At 44.1% G+C, this 25,534-nt stretch overlaps 1 protein-coding gene across 1 annotated transcript in view; it reads left to right on the top strand.

Annotated features, from left to right (window-relative positions):
* Positions 1 to 20,906: 20,906 nt before the first annotated feature.
* The window catches only part of GPX2 (glutathione peroxidase 2), a 39,211-nt gene continuing 34,583 nt past the window's right edge, over positions 20,907 to 25,534 (top strand). Inside the window, exon 1 of the mRNA XM_086936572.1 lies at positions 20,907 to 21,200. Within this exon, the coding sequence (XP_086792698.1) occupies positions 20,979 to 21,200 (222 nt within the window). The 5' untranslated portion in view covers positions 20,907 to 20,978. The remainder of the gene's footprint in view (positions 21,201 to 25,534) is intronic.

The following is a 25,534-nucleotide window of genomic DNA, read 5'->3' as shown; positions in this document are numbered from 1 at the left end:
GTTTATAAGTTGGCAGACGCTAATGATGAGAACCTGAGGATGCAGGCGAGAACCAGTCTGTAGACTCCCATGGTGTTTCTTCCCTGAGGCACTGCCAATTTTTCAGCACTTTTTTCCCGTCTTCATTTGATCACTTACACTATAGGGTGGGACATACCTTGAGAAATAGAGCTCACAGACACATCTGGTTTTAAAGAATACTAGGTGATTTAAGTAACCTTAGAACAGACGGGTTATATATAACCGCTGTCCTGTCATACACAATTGTGTGACTGTGAATGCATGGTGGATGCACTGAGCGGTTAAATCATCTATAGAACAGGTCTGTTGTTGTTTGGGAATTTGTGAGTGGGGAGCGACCTGGTTCTTCTTACCCCCTGAGCTCCTTTTTGTGCATAGTAGCATTGAAATTAGACAGGACTTTAATTCAAAACAAAAGGGTTGGCAGCATAGCAACACGTGACACCCACACAAAGCTAAGTGATGCAAAGCTTTTGCATTACTTTTAGGCAACTCTCCAGGACAAAGCAAGTTTTATGCTGGAAAGAAAATAACAAATTAACATTCTGAAACAGTTTGGGCACTTTTGGTGACTTTTTTGATCAAACTGGCTGTTTAAAATTCAGAACAAGTGACACAAAATGTACAAAGTGCAACAGCTCTTGCGCACATACAACCCTTTATGAGGAACTAAACATTTTATACAAATAAAGCCATTTAAAAATAAGTCACGTTTCTGACTTCTCAGAAGCGTCAGTTAAAGTCTGAGTGTGCCAACTACACAAATTAAATGATTTGGAAACGGAAGGACAGCTTCTTCATTGACAAAACACCTGAAGCAACAGTAAGTCGCTCCCCCCTCACCTCCTTCCCACTCTTCAGTAATTGCCAACCCATGGGAGTAGGAACTGTGGCCTTTTCTGTCCATTAGCTGAAATATGGGCAAAGCGGTCGATTTATTCTATTACTCCTGCTTCCAGTCCTAAATACCAATGACGTCATTCACTTACCAGGTCTCCCCGGAATGACGCGGGCGGGCAGAGACCTACACGTCAATTATCCCAATTGCCTAATTAGTTATTCTGAGCGGCCAATAACATTTAGGCACACACCTACAGCTACCGGCAGCTGGAAACAGAGGGGCTCTGAGAAATCAGCTCTTGTCTTCAAAAAAGGCAGTGGCGTACGCAAAATGAGGCTCCCCCACCCCCGCAGAATATGAGGGATCCCTGTGTCTCCCATATCTCACAAATATTCATTGGTCTTGGTCTGAATGGGGTGTGTGATTGGTTGGGGCCCCTTGGAGGTTTGGGCCGTATCCCTGCACCACAGGCCTTGCAGAGGCCTATGTTAAATCCCGCCCCTGGAAAAAGGCATGGCGACCTGCATGCAAATTCTTTAGGCACTGCTACTAAATCAACCATAGATTTTTGGCCCGACCTGTCCTAGACCAGTTGTTTTCAAACTTTTTAATGCTCCCCTCCCCAGTGAAAAGAAAAAAATCATCGCCCTCCCATCAAATTTTTCACAATTATTCTATTAAACTGGCAATGTTTAAATATGACTAGATTTATTTAAACATTGCAGTTAAGTTCTGTTACCTTTCTAAAAATTGAATCAAATGCATGATTGCCAAACATACTATTCTGGTCAGGCAGGCCTTACTAGCATTTAAAAGTATTCACACTGCGATTATTAGAAATGGGGTGGCTGGTTTTGGAGAACATTTGAAGTCCCCACCATTTTGACACCTTCTCCCAGCTAGGATCAAAATTATAAAAGATGCTAGAGATGGCCAATGACAGAGAGGCTTGCTACCGCTCATTTTTTTCCCTGCTAAAAACAAAGCACTGCTATCGGCATAATGCTTCTTTTGGCCAGAGCCTGGCACCCCCTGGGATCACTCGAAGCCCCCGTAATGCCCCCCTCCCCCAGTTTCAAGACCCCTACCCTAGACTGTTGTTCGTTCATTACTTTTGTGCATGCACAAAAGTCACATGACAGAGCGCCCCAAAGTCACCTAAATTATGCCATAATCCTTAACCAAATTAAACCATAAGAGAAACTTTTAAACAAAAGGAAATTTCAGTCGTAACATACAGTTTTAACTTATTGCCTTATATATTTGTACAATGGATTCAATCATATTTAATACAGTAAACAAACATGAAAGGCATTTATTTAGTTCATATTTCAGGAAAGAGCATATCTTTAGTTAGGCTTTTTCTATATTCTATTACTCAATACAATTGATCAGTTTCTTATTTTTACCCATGTATTACAAGAGGTAATCATGTACAATCTCATTGTTGACAATCATGTTACTCTAAGTTGGTTTATTATGTGATTTGGTACTTACTGCTTGTAGCAAACTTCATTCCATTTGCTGCTTACACAAAACACACATGCTCACTATGAACACATACTGATCCACAATTTACAGAACTACAAACAGAATTTAATAAAAAGATCAAATTCAAATAGCAAACAACGGTAGTGCATGTACACAAGAACTACTTTGTCCTTTTTTCAATCTACTACAATTTTTCCATTCTGAATTTTGAGACTATTCGTATTACAAATATTATGGAGACACCAAGTAAACCTTTCAAATTATGTGCATCAAATGTAATCATATTTCAATAATAACCAGATTTATAACATTTCATATTTGCGTTGAAACAGAATTATAGCATCTTCTGAAAGGCCAAATACAGCATTAATCTATAGACGGTGTAGTCTCACAGATCACAGTTCGGTATTTGTGATCTTTGAGAGTTGGTCATGCTTAGGTTTATGTCCTTCACTCTTCATGTAATCTTTCGGCTGTTCCTACAATCATTTTAACTATGATAATTAGAGATAAAGAATGGTCACTGAGGGTCTCTAGTTGTGCTACAGATTTTAGGATGACCTAATTAAACATATTTCTTCTATTTCACAAAGATGTTAAATCTAAAGACTATTGTAGTCCAGAGAAGTTGTTATCCCGCTTTTCTTTCCAGAAATCCTGTAACAGAGAAGTTAGATTATTATTGCAGTTGATATAACTGCCCCTTAAGGAGATATTTCAGCTTCAAGACAGGAGACAGAAAGACATTTAGAGAAGAAGACACCCACCCTGTTAAATCTAGCTTCCCCAGTTGAGATTCCGCTCCTACAGTGCGAGACACAGACACATCATCTGGTTTCGAGGCATTTGCTCCAAATAGTTCTTGGTGGCTTTTTGGAGTACCGAACAGTTGAACCGTACTCTTTATCAACACAAGTTTTGCTGAACTCCACGGAGCAGCAAACAGTCTTCTCTTTTGCCTGACAACAGACAATTCATTATATTGTGTCCATTGTTGGTGACTCACTACTCACTTGAACTCTGAAATGAGATGTCTTTGAAATCCATAAAGCCATCCGCACACCTCAAAGAAGTCCACACAGAAGTTGATACGTGATAGAACATAGTTTGTTAACTCTTTCATTTCTTGCTAACATCAATACATTTTGGGATGAAGAGCATATGTAAATGATGTACCAGGTCTACTCCACCATGGCCTTAGAAATAACAATGTGTCCAAAGTTGGTTCTTGGAATTGGTTATCTATACATTTGCACTCTACTTAAGCAACTATCTTTGAAAGTGCTATAGAGTGCCACTTACTTGGTCACAAAATGTCAGACGAACATAACTGTGCACAGCGGGTGACATAGTAATATACCAATGTATGTACATCTATTTGTTATGTCAAGATATTTCTGATTTATGACAACAGATTACATAGTTATGACTTCTAAAACATCAAATACGATTATTTTACTGTGGGTGACCTTCATAAGGAAAAACCATTACGGTGAAAGCTCTCTTAAGAAAAGTAATTATAACTATTTTTATTTATGGTCAAGATAGCTAAATAAATGTAACTTTTTTATTATCGGATAAAAAAAAGCAATGTGAGTAGGCTAAGGTCTAAAAATTGATAGTGCAGAGTTAAAATGGAAAGAGTAGACAATGCATTTTTATATAAAAAGGCTTCACTATTAAAGTGTCATTATAAATCATCAAATTTTGATATCATTTTTCATAGTGGAGGATTCTTCAGTGTGGCTTTTTCAAATGTTTTCATAAAAGGCCGGAGTTTTTACCAGTGTCTGAGATTCATTCAAATATCTCACCAAGTGCTTTTTGTTGTTTTCCTCTTCCAAAAAGTATCCTTCATGTCAAGATAAATAAACTTAAAATGCGATCTGCGTTAAAATGTGCACTTTCTCTTGTCCAGATCTTTCTCTGCATACTCTTGTGAACTTTTGATTTTCTGTTGTTTTGCACAAAGATTAGATAGTGGATATTCAGGACATACTGATTTGGTTTGTGATACTTTTCACATGAAGTACAATGTGGCCTTGTTTGAGCAATCAGAATTTCTATTTCGTTTAATGTTTTGTATGCTCAAGCTGCACAGATGGTGCTAATCAGAACAGAAGTGTTAGTTAACTCCAAATTACATTTTTAAGTTACTTTTTCCCATTTATGTGACAATCTGTGCTTGTAAATTATTAGAGTTTGCCAGATAGACAACATTTGAACTTTGATTTTTGGCTGCCCCCAAAAACCAATGCTGCCTCTGCAGAAAGGAAGAAAAGGAGCAAAACACATCCTTATGGTAAGAAATTTGTTGCTGAATGACACCGCAAGTGTGGTTTTTGCAATCTGACCGCTTACATTTTCTAAAGAGGGCGACCCTGGTTTTAAGGAATGAAGTGAAGTTTAGTCCCAGTTCAACTTTTGTTGAAAGATAAAATCTCTGATATATCCTCAAAAAACATGATTTTGCAGTGAGCAAGTTGCCTTTGAACAATAAATTTAAATCATATAACATTTGAACTCACTTATAGATAAGAAAACAATCTGCCCCTAAATTCACTTTTCCTTCAGGAAATCACTCTGCACACTTCACCCAGCAGATTCATGATTTAAAGAGATAAAAGATAATGACCTAAGAGGAGGACAATAGAAAATGATCCCCCATATTCCTCTTGATATTTCATTCCCTAGAAATGGCAGGTCCGCATGAAAGAGACACAGGAGCACTGCGAGAAGTTGGAGGCCTGGACAGGAGCAACTACAACACTCTGAAAGTGTTCCCATTTTGCTTCACACTTTTTACAAACCAAGATTCCACACTCCCTTGACTCAGACTACAGGGCTAGCATTGTGGGGAAAGCATTTGCAAGTGGCAAAGTACACTTCTCATTATTTCCTTTAGGCACAAATTAAGATGGCCGACAACTTTCCAAAGAGGTAGTACATCACCCGGAAGTAATGACGTCATATTTGATCAAAGTTTTTTGTATGGAACAGGCAAATTTCATCATTTGGTCACATTGGGATATTGAGTGAATTGTATCTGTACCACAATAAGAGGTCTGCCATACGGCAGTTCAGCATTTGACTTTATTTTAAACCTAACTGTAAGTTAATTTAATTCACACCTTTTGCTGTTTTCTGTCATGTTGTAACAAATTCAGTCCATGTAGGAAAATATCAATGTTTCTGGATATTATTGTACAACAGCATAGTCATTTTTGAACAAGCACTATAGCCTTATAGCCCACCATAGCGGGCTATACCGGCTATTAAAGGCCCTCTCCATCGTTAAAGGCCCGAGCCGAGGGCGAGGGCCTTTAACAAGGGAGAGGGACTTTAATAGATGGTATAGCCCAGCTACAAAGGGCTATAAGGCTATTAGAACATTCTGCCACTAGAGGGTAGAATGTTCTAACAAATAAAACAAAGCCTTTTGGGAGCCTGAGGGGATTGGAATCCCCTCAGGTTCCCTGAAGCCTTTGTTCACAGCCAGAGCTGTGAACAATGAAACATTGGAATGTTGGAGCTCCAGGCTTAAACCAGCCATTATATGCCCGGAGCTATTCCATTGTTTTCAATGGAGCTCCCAACATTCCAATGTTCTAATAAAGGTTAAATATAAAAGAAGTACCTGTAACATAGAGCACTAGTATTTTAATTTTAATATTTAACATACTCTTTGTGTAATGTCCATACATAAACTCTGTGTTTTCCTTGCAAGAACATGTAAACAATTTCAGTGTATTGTTTTTTTTCTACAAAAAAAATGTATTATTTACTCTATTATAATAAAATGTAAACAAGTTTTGAGTGCGATGTTGAGTGCCAACTGTATAGCTACTGATTAAAAAAGTGAGAAAGTCCAAGTGTGGCATTTAGTTTCAGATCATTCGATCAATGTTTCAAGACTTTATTTACAAATTTCAATCTGAGATGTGAAGTCGATGTTATAGTTTGTATGTGCAGTAGCAACTCAATTTAGTCTGCATCAGAACCTGTTGCACATACACATACTGCAAGAAGAGCCAGCCATGTGAAAAGCTCGTTACGCATTCTGCTGCCTCTGTATCTGTGAATTTGCAATCTTTCGTCTCTGGTTAACTGTATGATCTCTAACTGAAGTACATTATTTTAAACACAAATGTTTACAAATAAAGAAAAATTTAAAATGGTTTCCTGGTTTGGTCAAGTTAACAAAAACTGAAGGTTGGGTGGTTTTGATTTTCTAAGTCTTAAGAGGCACAGGATGAAAGATCATTGCATCCTGGTAAGGGGGAGGGGATATCAAGCAGGTTAGACAACAGGGACCAGAGACTCCTTTACAATTGTGGTATTGTAATGTAATTGTCTGTATAGAGTGCTTACTACCCCTCATGAGGCTTGAGGAGCTTAACAGTAGGTAGCACGTTACTCCGGAACCCATAGTTAGTAGTTAATCCAGTGGTTATTGGTTCCATTGATGAGATGTATTCTGCTCCATCATCGGTTGCAGGAGAGATTGACTAATGTGTGGATCCCAGGAGTTTGTTCCAGATCCGAAGGAGTAAAGATTGTGTAGGGTTATGTAGTCATGAAGTCTCATTAAACCATATAGACCGTCTGTTGAAGAGTTCAAGAAGAGCAGGCAAGGAATTTGCCATGGGGAAATACCAATACCATAGGGGTTGCTATTTCCTGTTTGGTATTTTCCTGTGGTGACACCGCTATGGGATTCCAAGGGGCATATTATCAATAAAGGCGTTAAAATGATCATTGCTTTAGCGGCAGGAAACTGCCGATAAAGTGGCGATAATGGGCTTGATAATATGCCCTTGTGAATTCCCATAGAAGTCCAGATTCACACCAGAACATAGGCTTCTATGGGAATTCACACGGGCATATTATCAAGCCCCTTATCGCCGCTTTATCGGCAGTTTCCTGCCTCGAAAGCGGCGATCATTTTAACGCTATTCTTAATAATATGCCCCTACGTTTTCAAACATGGAATATTGAATAGCCACAGGAATCAGTGTTTTTGCATTGATTTCCACATGTCTTTTTTGCCTCGTTCGAGGACTTCTGACCGGCATAAGTGCTGTCAGATTTTTCCTGCAAAAAGTGCCATTTTCCCACAAAACATACAATCCTGACAAGGCCAGCAACTCCTGGTTCCTGCCAGTTCAGGGTTTCTTTGGTCTTCCTGATGAAGGTCTGAGTTGGTAACTCTGAATCCTCAATGATTGTAGAAATGAGACTACCCCGTGGGCTGAGTAGTTGCCACGATGACCTTCGAGTGGCAACTCATTTTATGGAAGATACTGAACAGGATCCCGGATCGCATTCTTATTTAGACGCTGCATGCATGCGCTGATCTAGACCCTGTTAAAGGACCCCTAACCATCTTCACATACTTAAAGGGAATAAGAATTGTTTGAATCTGATCAGATCACTTAACCTCCTTGTGTTATGTATAAAAATAGAATTCAACAGGACAATCCTGTCTAGTACTGTCCTAGTTATATGCTCTAGAAACACAAAGAGGTGCCTGAGGAAATTTAGAGACCAGCAGAGGGCGACTCCTCTAACTCAAAGTCATAAAACATTCCTGAACTCCTCCCTCTCATTGAGGGGGTTGTAGCCCTCTCTGTGACCAGGCTCACATTGCAAGGAGATAACCCTATGATGAAACATGCCACCTTCGGGTGAGTGAGGAAAACCATCATATAAAAGGGATACTCCTGCGCTCCCCACTACTCTCTATTAGACCCAGGGGCCTTTCTGTGCTAGGTACATGCTTGCCTCCCATCCTGACGTTCCTAAGCAGGACTAATCAGTCCTGCCTCTTCCCCTCTCTACATGCTCACAAAGTACTGCTGTGCATACAGAACCTCACTCAGGGGAAGATCCCCGGCTGTAGAAGAATGGACCCTGATTTACTAAAGGGTTGAGCTGGAGATCAAGCAAAAAAAAGTGGTGCAAACAGCAGCTACGGATCAACCTTTAACGCAAAAACTAATTTGTGCTAAAAGTTGACTCATGCTGTGCAAGAAGAGCTTTGCATCCTCCATTAATGTATGCGAAAGGATGTGTCTGGGGTAGGTCAGTGCAAAAAGGCTTGGTTTTTGGTACACAGCCAGAACTATACAGTAACGCGATCTACTTTACCTTAAATCATACTACCAAGTAAAAGCAGGTGCATGTAAGGGGTCAAGCAGTATATGGGCGGACCATCACACATAAATGTGTGCTTTACTCTAAATCACACAACCCCTGACCTTTTTACTGTTGTCTACACGTGAAGAATTTGTACTGGAGCCTCCTGTTCTAATACAAAGTGGACACCACTAGCTCGCCTTTCTGCAACAGCTCAAGCTTAGAATCATGCAGAACAGTCCGATTTAGACTGAGCGCTACGGATGATGTCATTGGTAAGCAACTTTTACTGTAACGGGGGCTGTGCTACTATCTGCACTTTGCGCAATACAGTTTTGCAAGTTTTCATGCACCACTCTTTGCGGAAAAGGCATTAAAACCATTGGGTGGTCTCAAGGAAGTGCTTGGCATCTTCCATGGAGCCATGTTCAGCCAGATGCAGTGCATCCATAAAGGCTACTCTAGGTAGTGACCTAATGCGCCTAAGTCAAGATGAGCAGAAACTTTGATTTAAAAAAATAAAATACAGCCACAAATACATACACAATATAATCGTGAGGGTGCCTATTGCATGGCTCATCTATGACACCAGCTCCTGGCGGCTAGTTTAGTTAAGCAACACTTCTTTCTGCATGCTATATTGATGCAGCGCTACTCTATATTTTCTAAAACCATATCACCTTTCCCTGAAGTACCAAATCATACATCTACTCATCAGTGGGGCACATAACACTGAGAGGTACTCACAAAACACTTCCATCCTACTTCATGGATCGGTGAGATTCAAAGGAGAGCTGCTGTATCATAGCGGAGTGTCTAAATTAAAACTAAATATTGATACTATTTACACCTGTAGTTTAAATGCGTTTTACCATGGTTTTTAATAGCAAGACAATTTATTCAGACACACCACCATTATAGTTGATGAATCTGCTAGTAAATAATTAGGCGTAGGAAAATACAAGACCAGCTTAATTCTCCATTTATCTAATTTGTATTAAAACAAAATTTTACATGTCTAACAGTTTATTCACTTTATGTATTTCTTTATTCAAAAATAACTTTAAAGGAGTAAATGTTTTGTCTCAAACAGTTATATTCATTTAGTTCAGAGATTCACAATTAGACATTATTATTTAGATTTCAGAACACAAATATTAGCGAAAGACAGATAGTTCCCAAAATTCATTTTCTCCTAACTTCCCTAACTAATAACCTCATCTAAAGCTCAATTCTCACTCAAAGAAATAAAACATTTATTCAAGAATTCTTACATCTCAGGAAAATCAGCATACCGACAGCATCTCAGGAGGAAATCGGAAGAGAGTTTTTTCTTAAGGAAAATCAAGACTTTTATATCCTTTTTCACTAACCTTTTCTATCTAAAAAAGTAACTGTCAGTACAGACTCAAGTTCTGATTGGACAATTTGAGGATGGATGAGCATCACCTCATCATCCTAATATTCAATTTCCGTAGCATCAGCTGAATTTTAAAGAGTGCTTTGTTTGAGAAAGTCTTTGGCCTAGTCACATCCTCAACTAGTTACTACAGGATCCTTTCCCACGATCAGTAACTCAAATGTTCATTCTTTGGGCAGTCATCAGGACTTCCAGGGTAAGCCGTCCTTGAACCGCTCTCGCTCAGGCACAGGCAGCTCACATTCAATCTCGGCTTTGGGCTGCGCATGCTAAGTTCATCTTCCATTCACAGTTAATAAAGCAGCCATCTTTTTACTAGGCCTCACGGGCCGGAACGGGAACTATCATAGAAACAAACACTAATAAATGTTAATTATTGAAATATAGCCCTTCTGTTTACCTCCCCCCATACTAAGGGTTTCCCTGTTACGTGTTACCTAGCAAACAAGCAACACGTATGCGTGATATACTCACTTAACTCCATGTTTTTGTCACAAAACACATAAACAAAAAGCACAATCATGCCGCTTTTGATTAAATTAAAGCCTTGCATTAATAAACAACATGACGACATTTATAATTTAGTCAGTTATAGTTTTCCATGCAAACAGATTAGTATTCCCACGTGTATTTGTGTATGCATTCGATACTACGTTGATTAATTTTGTTTTTCCACCTCGCTCCATCAATATCAAACACTTAAAAAAAAAATACAAGAAATAAGCAATGGCAAAGCCAAAATGTCTGCCTACGGCAAACCAGCAATTTTTTCTTGTTTTTTTACAAGCATATGCTAGAGACAGTAAACGTCTACCAGTAATAAAAAGTAAAAATGCCACTGTCTAAATGCAGCATGCAAATATATCGGCAAAAAAGTCAAAAGAATTATCTCTCCCAAACTAAAATAAAGTATACACTAAATGAAAACATAAATGAAAGCAAAGATTGGTCTACCAGCCATAACGTTTCTAGAGGGAGGTGTAGGTGTGCAAGAGCAAAATGGCTGAAGAGGGTTGACCCACTGTCCTATGCTGTTGGCTCTGGTGGGTATTGGATCAACCCTTGGTGGGTGGAAGCAAAATGTAAATGACCCTTGAGCAAACCAATGGTTGACGAGGGCTGACCGAACGCTCCTCTGCATGTATAGACATGTATTTTTGGGGGGAAATCATGAAGCTAGCGAGGCAAAAAAGCTGTCTCTAGGCCAGATCTAAAAAGTAACAAGTCAAGTAGGTAAATAACAAATGTATGAAGGCAGGCACGGGGGGGAGGTGGAAGGGGGGGGAGTTGGGGGTTCTGGGCGGGTTGGAAGTTAGGGGGAGGGGGAGGGGCGAAAATGCAAAAGCAGACCGCTGATACCCTGACTTACAGAATACAAGAAATCGGGGGCAATTGTGAAGACTGAATACAGAACTGACGCCGCACGGCCTTCGGGATGTGGGCTTATTGGCTGTGTAAATGATTCGCTCAAGCAATCTCTCCATTTAATTGCTGCAATGATGACATGCCCAAAACCGTAATATGTATGTAAGATTTGGTACTGCAATAAAAACGATGTTAACAAAATGTATGAAGGCAGATCCGGATAGTTACAAACCGCATTCTTCTGAAAAATGTAGTTGTAAAGTTGCATTGACCTTTAGATGTACGAGCCCTTGTTATGACAAGCATATTTTCTAAAAATCTATTTTGGGGTGGTTACCCAAATACAAGTAATTATTCCAACTGTGATGAGGTCCTCTGGTGTACCAATATAGCTGTAATAAGCCCGTATCAACGAAATGCGCACATGATCTCGTACACACCACACAGACTCTCCCCTACCAGACTTCAGGAAGAAGCTCAAGACCTGGCGCTTTGACTGAACCCAGCAGCCAAGCGCCTGGATACCCTCACGGGTGATAAGCCACGCTTTGCAAGTGCCAGGTGCTTGATGGATTGATTGACCCCAATCTACCCTCTCCAACCCTCCCCCATCCCTGGCACCCATTTATACAAGGATTTACCACCTTAATCAGTGCACAGTCAGAAGAATATGTAGGCAAAATTTCACACAGCAATACCCACTGTATGACCTGTCGGCTTTAGAGTGGTCTTCCCTCAAACGTTTTGCCTTACTCCTCAATGTTTGCTGATCTCATTTTTGTTGGCCTTAGGCCTCTTTACCACTACTAACCAGGGCTAAAGTGCGTGTGCTCTCTCCTTTAAACATGGTAAAATTAACTTACACCCAATTTGCATATTTAATTTACTTTTAAGTCCCTAATACAGTGGTACTACATGTACCCAGCGCCTGTAAATAAAAAGCTACTAGTGGGCTGGCAGCACTTCTTGTGCCTTTACTTTAAACATGTCTAAGGCCTGACATTGCAGCTGTTTGTGCAATTTTAAACTGCCATGTGAACCAGGCCAAGTAAACCTTTTGCAAGGCCTAAACCTTCCTTTTTATTATATATGTCACCCCTAGGGTAGGCCCTGAATAGCCCATAGGGCAGGGTGCAGCGTATTGTTGCACGTGTACTTTTAACTTTTACATGTTCTCATTGTGAAAAGCTCTTTAATTCGGTTTCACTACTACAAGGCACACCTCTCCCATAGAATAACATTGGGTTACCTCATTACATATAATAAGTGATTACTTTCAATTGGAAGCAGATAGGAATGTTGAGTTGGATACCTATGGAATTATAATTTAAAACCCTGTTTAATGGTAATTTTGGATTTTGGGTCACAATTCTGAAAATGTCACTTTTAGAAAGTGAACATTTTCTTGTCCTAACTCTTTGGTGCCTCCAGCGTGCATCCTGGGTCACATGACTAGGTGTAGCTGGCAGTTGGTCTTTGTCTATTGCTCCCAGACAGTGAGACGAAGAGGAATTAGATGTTGTCAAGATGAGTCAACTCTGACTTGATTAAGGGGGAGCGGTCACCTACCACACAAAGGCTCTACCTGAGCACTCACAAACAGTTTGACACTGGCCTTTTGTGACCCCAAACAAGCAGGGGCCAGGGGAGAGAGGCAGAAAATTCCAAACACCTCTGGGGAGTTAAACCTCTTGAACCATCTCCTACTTCAAAGCTGGCACAAGGTGTACATTTTGAATTCTCAGACCCATTTCTTCAGTACACCTTTGTACCTGGGGGAGACTACGAAGAGCTGCTTTGCTGATTTGCCGGCAGGACTGCTACCCTGCTGCCCTGCTGCATGAGAGAGAAGGACTGGACCTGCATCTTGAACCCAGGACCACGAGAGTGACTCCAAGGGCTAGTTTGCTGGCCTCTTGAGGTTGCACTGTCCTGTGCAACCTCACCTCCAAGTCACATCCTCGCAACTCTGGAGAGTGTCCACAGTCATGTATGTTATTTATTGTGACTTGTCCTGCTGTGAGTCTGTTGATATCCAAGTATATGGAATATGTGAGCAGTGCTGCCTGGGTGTGAAGCGGAGCATCTAATGTGTTGTCCTAAGTGGTTTTTATTGACGGAAGGGTAATAAAACCATCTTTAATAATTGATGCTCCTTGTTTGGTCTAATATTCCTTTAGGCACATGAGTTAGGGCCGTAGAGGCTTTGCAGATGCCCATCTGCCAGTTTGGGAGGTATACATTTGGGAGTCGTACACACCTTTCACCTGTCAAGCCGGAGAAAGGTTCCAGCTCAGCAAAGAATAGCGTTGTGTTCCCCTAACAAATGCACATAAATGTCAAGCCCAGGCAAATGTTTCAGGATCTTTGATTGAGGGAAATTTACATACACTGAATTAATTAGTAAATGATTTCCTTAAACTGTGATTATCCTATAAAATGTGCCTAAATTCAGCCTTCTTGGACCTATGTTGGGCACCCCTTGTTTAATGACTGAGTAGCTGATTTTGAACCAAGCGATCTGCTTCCACATATCAGTTTGGGAATATAACAAATCTAATCCTGCGATTCTGGACAGGCCCACTGTTCCTAGGCCTCAAATTGTAAATATGAAATTAAAAAAGCAGCAATAATGTTGTAGCTGTCTAGTCCTGACCCAAACACATGTTGCTTCAAGCTGAGAAGGAGAAAGGACCATTGCATGGCTCTGGAGATTGTTATCTTCATCACCGAAAACTATGGCTTTCTGACCCCACCTCACCACACTTGACAATCATGCATGTGGGTTTGATGTATTTTTTGTGACATGATTGAGGCCGATAGCAGGGCTCTGTGGTCTGAAGTGGCACACTATGGGCACTCCCCTTACCGAGCATGACTATTGCCGGCCTGACATTTTAAACCAAGGGACCAGCCAAAAAATGTAAATACCACCATTTCTAACCAAAGATCTTATGGCACCAAGCAAACGAAGCAAGTCATCCTACTCTCCCCAGAAGAGCTCTCTTGTCTCATTCATCCAAGCATCTATCCATTCATCCTTCCATTCACCAGCTGATACTTGCTATTTTACCTTTACATTCTGTCATCCATTCATTATTTCATACATCATTTAGTCTTTCGCCATTCCGTCCATCTAGTCATATACAAACCTATCCATCCATCTCTAAATCTATCCATTAAGCCTATACACTCATTCATCAATATCATTTCACCTATCCTTCTCTACACCAACCCTTCACTCATCCATCCTTTCGCTCATCCATCCGCCCTTTCACTCACTCAGTCATCCACCCTTTTATTCCATCCATCCACCCTTTTGCTCATCCATCCATCTTTTCACTCACCCATCCACTGTTTCACTCATACTTCCATCTTTTCACTCACTCACCCAACCACGATTTCACTCATCTGTTCATCCATTCACCTTCCCTTTCACTCATTAATCCCTTCTTTCATTCATCCTTCCATCCACCCTTTCATCCATTCATCCACCCTCCCTTTCATTCATCCATCCATTCTTTCACTCTTCCATCCATCCTTTTACCCATCTTCTCTCCATCCCTTTTCACTCATCCATAATTTCTTTGACTCATCCATCCATTCTCTCATTCAGCCTTTATATCATCCATCCTTTCACTTATCCATTCATCCTTTCACTCCATCCGTCCATCCATCCTTTCTCTCATTAGCCACCTATCTGTTCACTCGTCCATCCATTCTTTCTCTCATCCATCTATCCTTTAACTCACCCATCCATCTATCTTTTCCCTGACATCCATCCACCCACCCTATCACACACACACCCTTGTCTGCCTAGTTGCAGACAGAAGAGGCCCCTAAAGAGCCCCACCCAAGCTGTAGCTGCTAAGATGGGGGTTCATGACACCCCAGCATCCACGCTTTTACTCATCCATCTTTTCACTCATCCAATTCTCCACCTTTTCACTTGGCTCATCCTCCATCCACCCTGTTACCCCGCCCATCCATCCACCCTTTCACTCAGCTATGCATACTTTCACTCACTTAAGCATCCATACTTTATCTCAACTATTAACCATTTCACTAATCCTTTCATCCACCCTTTCACTTATTCATCCATCTACCCATCTACCCTTTCATCCACCCTTTCAATCACACACCTATCCAATTATCCTTCCTTTCACTCAGTCGCACACCCACCCTCCCTTTCACATCGATTATGAGCCTTGATCTGCCGAGCTACAGACAGAAGTGGCTCACCCAGAACTGCACCCCCGCTGTAGCAGCTAAAGCGGGGGTCACGACGCCCCTGTTTTAAAGTTGAGTCTTTTGTTGCACCATTTTTAATGTCTAGGCAATGTATAGATTGTGCCTTAATGTTTTTTAAAAGGAAAGGGTGTGCATAGCTCAAACACACTGCCAAGATCAAACGATATGTTGTGCAAAGCTGTTAACTCACTGCTGCGATTTGGATTCAAATTGAGGAGAAGTAGCCTGTCCTGCTTTACCTAAATGAAATTTTAAGATTATGGTAGACGGTCACAGCATCTTTAAGAGTTTGTCCAATCTCACTGCAAGATGACCAGCAGAATTGCTGCCTTCAACGTTCGTGGCAAAGAATTGTACATTAATATATCTGTGCCAGCGATCACTTCTCATGAGTGTATGATGAAGGAATGCCGCTGGCCGCGCGACACGGAGGGGAGCATGGGTGGGACAGCGCCTTAGTCCCACACGACGGGCGAGCGGAGCCTGCAGCGCGCCAACCCACCTGAGCTGCCCTCCTCGCCAACGGCCAATAGGGAGGGCTCTCCTGGGGATGGGGGCGTTCCCGGGGGGTATATAGCAGGCCCAGCAACTTTGCTCGGCCTCTCCTTCCCGCGTTGGTTCCTTGGGCTGCTCTGACGCATCCGGAAGGGTAGGATTTGGGGTGATCTTTGGAGAAAAGTGGTGTGCCATGAAGTGGCCAGATGCGTGGCGCAAGAAAGGGGTGACTGCAAATATAACTGTCCTGGAACTATTCCCCATTGTGGTGGCACTGCATTTCTGGCCAGAAGGACTGGGCAACAAGAAGGTGGTGTTCTGGTTGGACAACCTAGCCGTGGTCCAAGCCATCAATGGTCTGAGTGCCAACTGCCCGTTAGTCTTAAGTCTGTTGAGGGAATTAGTCAGGGCTGGGTTACAGAATAACATCGAGTTCAGGGCTAGGCATGTCGAAGGTGTCAAGAATGTGGCAGCTGACGCTCTCTCTCGCTTCCAGCTGTCACGATTCCGAGAGGCATGACCACAGGCGGGGGAAGAGATGACACCATTCCCGGCAACTGTATGGTGACTCCTTCAGTGGAGGAACGGTTGAAGAGGATGGGACAACGTTCCCTGGCCCAGACAACCAGGAGAAGATATGCGGCCCAACTGACCACTTTCCATGCAGTGATCCTGTCCCTGGGAGCAGCAGCCCTAAGTACAATGGAGCAAGTGGAGGCTTTTGTAGTATGGGCAAGGGAGACGGGCAAGTCACACTCCTGGGTGTGCAGCCACCTGGCAGCACTTAAAGATGAGACCCAATTAAATGGAGAACAGGATCCAACGGGGGCATTCAAGATTAGGGCAGCACTGAAAGGGTGGGCCAGGGATGAAGTCAGGTTCCCCGACTGAAGGGCAGGAATTGAGTTCCCCGCTCTCCAGCGCATGTTGGACACGGTGCCGTCTGTCACGAATTTGGCATACAATTCGCAGCTCTTCTCGACAGCCTTCTGCTTGGCGTTCTTTGGTGCCTTTAGGGCCAGCGAGCTGGTGGCCAAATCCAAATCTGACAGATCAGGGAGAGCTTTAGACATGATGGACGTCTGCGCCAGGGATTCATTAGTGCTGTGGCTACGTAGATCCAAAACTGATCAGGCGGGGAGGGGCGTGGCCATCACGTTACATGCATTTGAGGATCCCAGGTATTGCCCGGTCACCTTGGTCAGGGAGTACCTGAAGATCAGGCCTCTGCTGGCGGGCACCTTCTTAATTCATGCTGACGGCACTCCATTGACCAAATTCCAGTTGGAGCGAGTAATGGCCACGGTGATGGCCAGGGCAGGCTTGTCAGATAACGATACAGGTCGGAAATTTTCCAGCCATTCATTTAGGATAGGGGCGGCTACCGCCGCATACAGGGCCGGGCTGGGCGAGGAAGGTGTCAAGAGGGTGGGGAGGTGGTCGTCCTCTTGCTATCAGCGATACGTCCGCCCCTGAATACTTCTGGCCGCAGGGGCCATGCTTATTCACGCAAAATAGGGAAGAGGAGCCATTTGAGCGGCAGGCCATGGTTCCCATGAGCATGTCATTGTTGAGTGTTGTTATGTAGTTATGCAAATCCAATTTTTCGTTTGTAGTGCAGAAATTTATGTGTAGATGCGATGAAACGCCAATTTTTCGCTTGTAGTGCAGTGTTCACTTATAAATAAAACATTAATGTCAACGGTGTCTTTTCTTGCAGCTGACTGTTGCGTGTGGGTGATGGGCCATTCTTACGTTACCAGGCTGGAGCAGTGGGCGATATGCAGGAGATGGGATCTGGCCTTAGCAAGGGCACGAATTCTATGGCTGGGTTTCCCGAGAATGAGATGGGGTCAGCTGAGGCGCAGGCTTGACCAATGCCTAGCAGCACGGGGCGGTCCTCCCAACATCCTCATTATCCATCTGGGGGGGAATGATCTGGTCACGGTGGGGAGGAGAGCCTTAATAGAAGCCATGCAGAGTGATGTGACAGTTATAACTAACCAATTGGGAGCCACTGAGTTAATATGGTCGGAGATTGTCCCCCGCAAGGCCTGGAGGGGAGCACGGTCAGTAGTTGCTATAGAGCAAGGCCGGAAGAGGGTCAACAGGTCCATGCAGAAATTCATGGAGAGAAGGGGCCTGGGGTTCATTAGGCATGCGCTGATACAGGAAAGGACTGAGGGATATTATGAAAGCGACGGGGTGCACTTGTCTGGGCTGGGTATGGATGTCTTTCTCCTAGACTTACAGGAAGCCCTGTCAGCGGCAGGGTGCCAGTAAACGGGTAGGTGGGGGGCTCTGTCATCGACGTGGGCCTCCTCCAGAGCAGTGGCGGAGTACAGGGCGATCTGGAAGCAGATGGACAGTAGGGGTACCTCTGCAGCAGAAGGATACAGTCTAAATACCTCTGCCTGGCACAGTAAGGGTGCCTGAGCCAAGAACCTGGAGCCGAGGGGGTTCCAGGAAACAGCGTTGGCGCCCCGTTAGTCCTTCGGGCGGTCGGGGGGTCTGAACCGACCGGGGGTGTGCCTCATCGCTCCGCCCTGACAGGGGGGGCGGGAGTATAACGAAATAAAGTGATAATTTACTGCACCATCAGAGCTTCGCCTCGCCGTGCAAGATGGCTCCTTAGGCATGCGGGTCAGCGAGGGGCTGCCGCATTGGATCGCCTGTAAGATGACCCAACTTATCAGCTACCTATTGTACGAAATAAACCTGCACCACTGCTTTCCCACAAATATGTCTCATGAGTTTCCTTGGTATATAAGTGTTAACGAGCGCAGTGCGGAGCGAGCGCTGGCGGTGTGGGCACTATGCCGCTGGCCGCGCGACACGGAGGGGAGCATGGGCGGGACAGCGCCTTAGTCCCACATGACGGGCGAGCGGAGCCTGCAGCGCGCCAACCCACCTGAGCCGCCCTCCTCGCCAACGGCCAATAGGGAGGGCTCTCCTGGGGATGGGGGTGTTCCCGGGGGGTATATAGCAGGCCCAGCAACTTTGCTCGGCCTCTCCTTCCCTCGTTGGTTCCTTGGGCTGCTCTGCGCTGTTCCCACCCTGAACCCTGACCCAGCTGCAGAGCGGCGGGCGAAAGTTGTGAATCTTTTAATGGTCATGTTTTGTGTTGCAGGCGGAGTCACAGGGCGATCTGGAAGCAGATGGACAGTAGGGGTACCTCTGCGGCAGAAGGATACAGTCTAAATACCTCTGCCTGGCACAGTAAGGGTGCCTGAGCCAAGAACCTGGAGCCGAGGGGGTTCCAGGAAACAGCGTTGGCGCCCCGTTAGTCCTTCGGGCGGTCGGGGGGCCTGAACCGACCGGGGGTGTGCCTCATCGCTCCGCCCTGACAAGGGGGGCGGGAGTATAACGAAATAAAGTGATAATTTACTGCACCGTCAGAGCATCGCCTCGCCGTGCAAGATGGCTCCTTAGGCATGCGGGTCAGCGAGGGGCTGCCGCATTGGATCGCCTGTAAGATGACCCAACTTATCAGCTACCTATTGTACGAAATAAACCTGCACCACTGCTTTCCCACAAATATGTCTCATGAGCTTCCTTGGTATATAAGTGTTAACGAGCGCAGTGCGGAGCGAGCGCTGGCGGTGTGGGCATTATTGCTTCATACTTAATGTTTTTAAGGAAAGTATTTTTCGCAATAAACTAAACTAAACTGAAAATGCTTGAATGTTACCCATGTCAGGCCAGCCCCTGCACGAACAAAGATGCTACCAATTAAAGGCACATCTTTTATGTTGTTGTTTTTAAATGGTGCGGCTAGAACACGATCCTCTGTGTATTCGTTATTGTTTTTTCGATATTAAATGTTTTGTAATTTGTTCTTTTATGGTTGACTTTTATCCGAAAAAAATAATTATGAACAGAAAATAAACCTAAAATAAATAAATGTAAAATATAAAAACGAGTTTTTAGGGGATCCAAAAGCAAACAAAATATAAAACAAAGGATTTACATCTGAAAAAATGAAAAGAACGCCTAACTTGATGCCTGTATTGCTATGTACATAAATTCAGGGCCTAGAGACACGCTTTGCTTTATCTTTATAAGGGGAATGGTTGTCGTTTGGCTCTGAGCTCTGGGCTTTGTTGTGCAAGAATCGTACTGCATTGAAATGTTTATTATATAATCTCTAATAGACTCTTATAATCAAGCATTTAAAGCTTAATTAAGGTGTTGGAGGCCGTGGACCAAACGAAGCATAAATCATCAAAATTCGAAATTACATATTAATTGTATCCACTGTAAACACGGGTGTTGCTTGTGTGCATTGTGTGTCATCTGGCGCTGCAGTGTATCCTCTGCTCGCAGGTGCCGGGATGGCATTGCTTTTTTATAGCACCCTCCCCCAGGAATTGCCCTTTTGTTCCAATGCTCTGAACGTCAGGAGGAGTTACCATAGCTGCACAAATCTACCTGGTCGCCTTGGAAATGGGTCACAGGGTAGCTGGTCCTTAAACTCGCAGGCATTGGAGGCAATCCACAAAATGCCATGTTTGTGACATCGGAAGGAGAGGGAACAGAACAAAAGTTCTAAAGGTTTGAACTTGTGTATCCAGGGGCCAAGAACAAACAAGTGCCTGCTTCAGAATAGGAGCAGCTGTGCGCCTCTGTGTTCCAAGAGCCTGAAAAGAGGCGACAGCTTACATCTAAATTAGCGGCATTCACTATTAATCGACAATGGTGCTATGAAAGAGGACGCTGTTTCCCATTGAGGTTCATCAATGTTTTAGAGATGGCTCTGATGACTTCTATTGTTAGCCGGCTCCGCTTGGTCAACAAGGCTGCGCAGTATCGATGACACCGAGGGATCGGTTTCCGGCAGGTGTCCCCTGGGAGTCAACCGTTGGCCAACATTGGCCATGTGACTTCCAAGGCGCCCAGCCTCAGAGACGGTTGTTCTGGCAAGCGATCACACCGCTGCTAGCCACCACTGCGACAATGGCTTACATCGCCAAGTCCTTCTACGACCTGAAGGCCACCAACTTGGAAGGGGAGGTGGTGGACTTCAACAACTTCCGCGGCCGGGTGGTCCTCATCGAGAACGTGGCATCGCTCTGAGGCACGACCACCCGGGATTACACCCAGATGAATGCGCTGCAGGGGAAGTACCCTCGGCGGCTCGTCGTGCTGGGGTTCCCGTGCAACCAGTTTGGGTATCAAGTAAGTGTCACATGCTGGTGTGATTCCATACACATATATATAATGTGGACCCAATTATTTAAAATATTAGTACATTTGCGCTGGGAGGGTAACCCTCCTTGCATAGGGTAGATTTGCCCATTTTGGGAACTCACACAAATTTCCCAGGTTATTCCTGGAAATCTGGCACAGTTGCAGGTCTCCCAGTGCACATAAGGACAACTTGCGTGAACTTGCAACCATTTCTGCGTGCACAACTGTGCATGAGGAAATGCCGGTGCATTTGTGAAAAGGTGTTATTTTTCCCTTCCCCTTTCCTTTCTGCCAATAATCGATGAGTTTTATTAACCTTCTATTTTGGAACAGGGGTTTTCAGCTGCTGTTGGTAGAGGTTAATCTGCAATTGTTTAGGTACTGGAAGCTGCCTACTGCCAACCAGTGTTTTAATTTACTATAAGCTTACTTATGCTATTACACTCTAGTTACACCTCTGTGTCCCCACCATTCAGTGTCCTTTTGCAAAATGTTGCTGATTTCATCTATACGACTACTTGTAAGAGTTGATACCTAACATTGCACCAGTACTTCTCCAAAAGAGTACTTAGGGGGATAGGAAATGGAACAATGCAGCACTACACGCAATTCAGCAGCACTGCGCCAATGAAAAAATGCAGGAATGAGCCATATTTACAAGAATACAGTGCACCCCTGTGTTTTCCCTTGTGCTGCTGTCTAGAGCCAACTCAGACACCCCTGTCCCACAGTGCCTGTGTTGCAGTGATGATTCTCTGCAAAACATGCACCCTTGCACCATAATGCAAGGGAGGCTCTTGTGCAGGGATTATTGTTTATGTGCAGGAAGGGATGCCTTCCTGCACAGAAACAATCTTTAAAGGCGATTTGCTCACACTACGTGTGCTGCAGGATACAGCACACGTAGAAAGGGAAAATACGAGGAGAAATCAAAGCTGCGATAATCAAACGCCTGCTATTTAGTGGCATTAGTTGTTGGCGCTGCCTCAGATTTACATTTACAGATCCTAGTAAATCTGGGACAGTGAGCAATGGGTGTTGCGGTGGAACGCCCACGGCAACACCCATTGCACGACCCTTTCACTCCGATACCTATAGAAAAGGGGCCGATATTCAAAATGCTGAGTTAAGCCACGCAAAGTGGCTTAATGCCACTTTGTAAATATGGAGCGGGGCATTGCGCCACTGGATCATCGGAAAAGTGGCATTCCAGTGGCACAGTGCCCTTGTAAATATGCCCCTTACTTGTTCACTGTTGGACTGCCTTGTCAAGCACTCTGCCAGTTTTAGGCCATCATTTTTTTTTTAGGTCCAGTGGGACGTGGCCGGATTAATCAAATGACCCACTCATGGGCCCTTTCAAGCCGGCTTGATTGTAAGTGCCAGAGTGCCCAAAAGACCAGTCCAACACTGCCTCTGCTATACCCAAATCTCCCCCAAACGGTCTTGTCTTATCCATTATTTTAGAACCCCAACTCTGCTTGAATGAGCTTCTCATCTATACCTTAATTTTACCATTGAGTTATATAAATGCCTCTATTGTATTTTCTCTCCTTCCCCCCCTAATCTATGCATTTTAGTTTGTCATCTTTAAGTTACTGGGACATTGATGTTGCATCTTCTTGGTCGTGCATCTCGGGGCTGTCTCTAATCGGTAGACCCCTTCTGAAGATGAATCACCAAAGCATCATGCCACATAACATGTGTATTTGTTAAGCGCATGTTCAGCCAGAAGGGTATCTTGGCACTGAATAACAGATGTTTATTGTTACCCAACTCAGCAGTACTCATTTTATTGACCTCAGAAGGATGAAAGACTGAGTTGGCCAACGGGATTTGAACCTGTGACCATGAGGTCGAACACAGGGCCCTACAATGGACACATTAGTCCTCTAAGGCATTAGAAGAGGCAATTGTCCTGTTGAGGCCTTAGTAAATGTTTCCTCTGTGTTAGCACAACATTCCCTTTCTGTCAGCCAAACCTTCTCCTGTACATCTGAGAGACCCTCTCACAAGTCAAGCGCCCGCTGTCCTCTCCTCCACCTTGCTTTCCTTCAGCTTGATTTTCTAATAATTCAAGTGCGGTGATGCCCATCAACATTGACTAATATGTTAAAGGTTCTAATAAGGAAACAGATAAAAGTGGCATACAGAAAAGATTCACTTTCTAGGGAGCACCTTTGGATATTTTAGCACCCTGGGCAATTGCCCATGTTGGCCAAGCCTCAAAACATCTCTGTTTTCTGCTGCAGTCTCAGTGCATGATTATGGCTAGGCTGATATTTATTGCATCTGATAAAAATCTGACACTGATGTGTTCAGAATCAGCATAAGCGAGAATTATCGCCTGTTCCACTTTGTTTTGCAAACAACAAGCAGATGTTGGTGCTTACGGCACCAAAATACGCAAATCCTGGTTAAAATTGCACCTTTTCCCCTTGTTAAATTTAACAAAGATGCAGTCTTTTTTACACCAGCTAATTACCTATCATCACACCGCTTACATTTGCAATTCCGACTGCACTTTATTAGGCCGCTTGTAATTAGGGTCTTGCTTTTGATTGAGAGGAGGATGGTAATAGGACTTCTTTCAAAAAATTTAAATTTAGTCTGGCCTTTTCTACTTCTCCTTCCCGTTCCAGGTTTGGTGGAAGCTAACAATTACCATGGTGGGACCTAAACCAGTTCCACCATCAATAACTTTTGACCACAGGAGATATTGCAGAAATAGAAGCTGCAGGGGGTTTCTGGAGCAGGGGCATGAAGGTGGGGTGTTTCCAGGAGTTTGATTGAGTCGATGGAGTGGTTGAGGATGGATGTTAGTGCTTTGCTGGTTGGTAGGAGTCCTTTAACCTCATCGCTGCTACGGCGGTCGTGTGCTGATGACGAGCTGAGCTCGTCATGTAACGCAGCTTTTTTTAAATTGCCGCACACAGCGGGAAAAGCCTCCGCAGCGATTCAGTTAATGGAAGCAAGTGCCACATGGGGCCCCTGAGTGAGTGATCTTCATTGGTGATGGCAGGCCACGAGTTCAGGGTCCATTCTTTGGCCGTGATGGGAAGTTGATTTGCAACAGTAACATGGTCCGGTTGAGGTCGAAGGTGACGTATGTAGAGGCAATTGTGTTACAATAGAATTCCCAGAACGTGCTACAAAGATCTTGCAAGGGGGTGATGTTGCTGGAGATGGCAGGCTGCACAAATCTTTGATGCCTCCATTTACGCTGGTGTCAGGATGGACTGCGAGGACAGTCATTTTGTGTTCAGTATCTGCGGGTGGTAGAGTCTTAGGGTGATTGCAAGATGTCTTCATCCGTGGTGTGTTCACTTATTCTCCATTGGCACTCCATTTGCTTGCAGTGGGGGTTTGTCAGCCTGAGTTCCTCTGTGTACCAGCTTGCCTATGGTCGGGCTCTTGCTGTTGGGTTGCTCTTGAGGGGCTGCGGGTGTTAGCACATGCAGTAATCCAGCTGTTGAGTTTATTGATGACTTTTGGTAAGTGGCTGGTGTCCTCAGGCTGGATCGCGGAGAAGGCAGAAGCCCAGTCCTCTTCTGTGCTCCTTTTCCACCTACTGTGGGGGTGTTCTGTGGTGGTAGGTCTGTGATGGTGCAGGATGGGTATGCTGAAACGGACATGGGGGTGGCCTGTCCAAGTGGTGTAACAAAACTTGAGAGGGGCCCACTGCAAAATATATGGAGATGCCACACCCCCTCCTCTGGACCCAGCCAAGAACACTAGGGACAGGGGCCTGCCACCAGAGCACAGTGCTGGAGGCGTCCCCCTGGAGATGGGGGCTATTGTTATGCCACTAGTCTGTCCAGATCATAGTTGCTGATTTGTCAATTCTGATGTCACATATTGAGGAGAAAATTGGGGTCCAATAGGTGTCCTGAGGTGTGTCTGGGTTTGGAAACGTGTTGGGTGATGCTGAGGTTACTTATGTTTTCTCGAAGGGCCAAGGCACTTGTGTCGAGAGTTTGGGTCGGTGTGATCTTCTACATGGAAATGTAATTTACATAGCACTTTGATACCACTAGTTTGGGCCCGAAGTGCTTGTAAAGTGCCTATCGATTTTGTCTGAAGCTTGCTTGGTTCGCATGATTGGTAGAGTGTATGCTTACAGTGTGGTTTATGGGGTAGGATTGGCTGTGGTGGTGCAGGAGGGCCGAATGCTGCAGTGGTGCCGATGCAAACATCTTGTTCTGCTTTCATACGTCAGCGATAAAGAAGAGTGTACGGTTGACATGATGTTGCATGCTCATACTGTGACTGGTGTTTGAAGCACCGGGTCTCATGCATGAAGGCTGACCGGTGGGAAGACC

The sequence above is a fragment of the Lissotriton vulgaris genome, chromosome 9, assembly GCF_964263255.1.
Source record: "Lissotriton vulgaris chromosome 9, aLisVul1.2, whole genome shotgun sequence".
NCBI classification, from domain to species: domain Eukaryota; kingdom Metazoa; phylum Chordata; class Amphibia; order Caudata; family Salamandridae; genus Lissotriton; species Lissotriton vulgaris.
The sequence above is the reverse complement of the archived record's forward strand: the minus strand, read 5'-3'. Positions and strand labels throughout refer to the sequence as shown.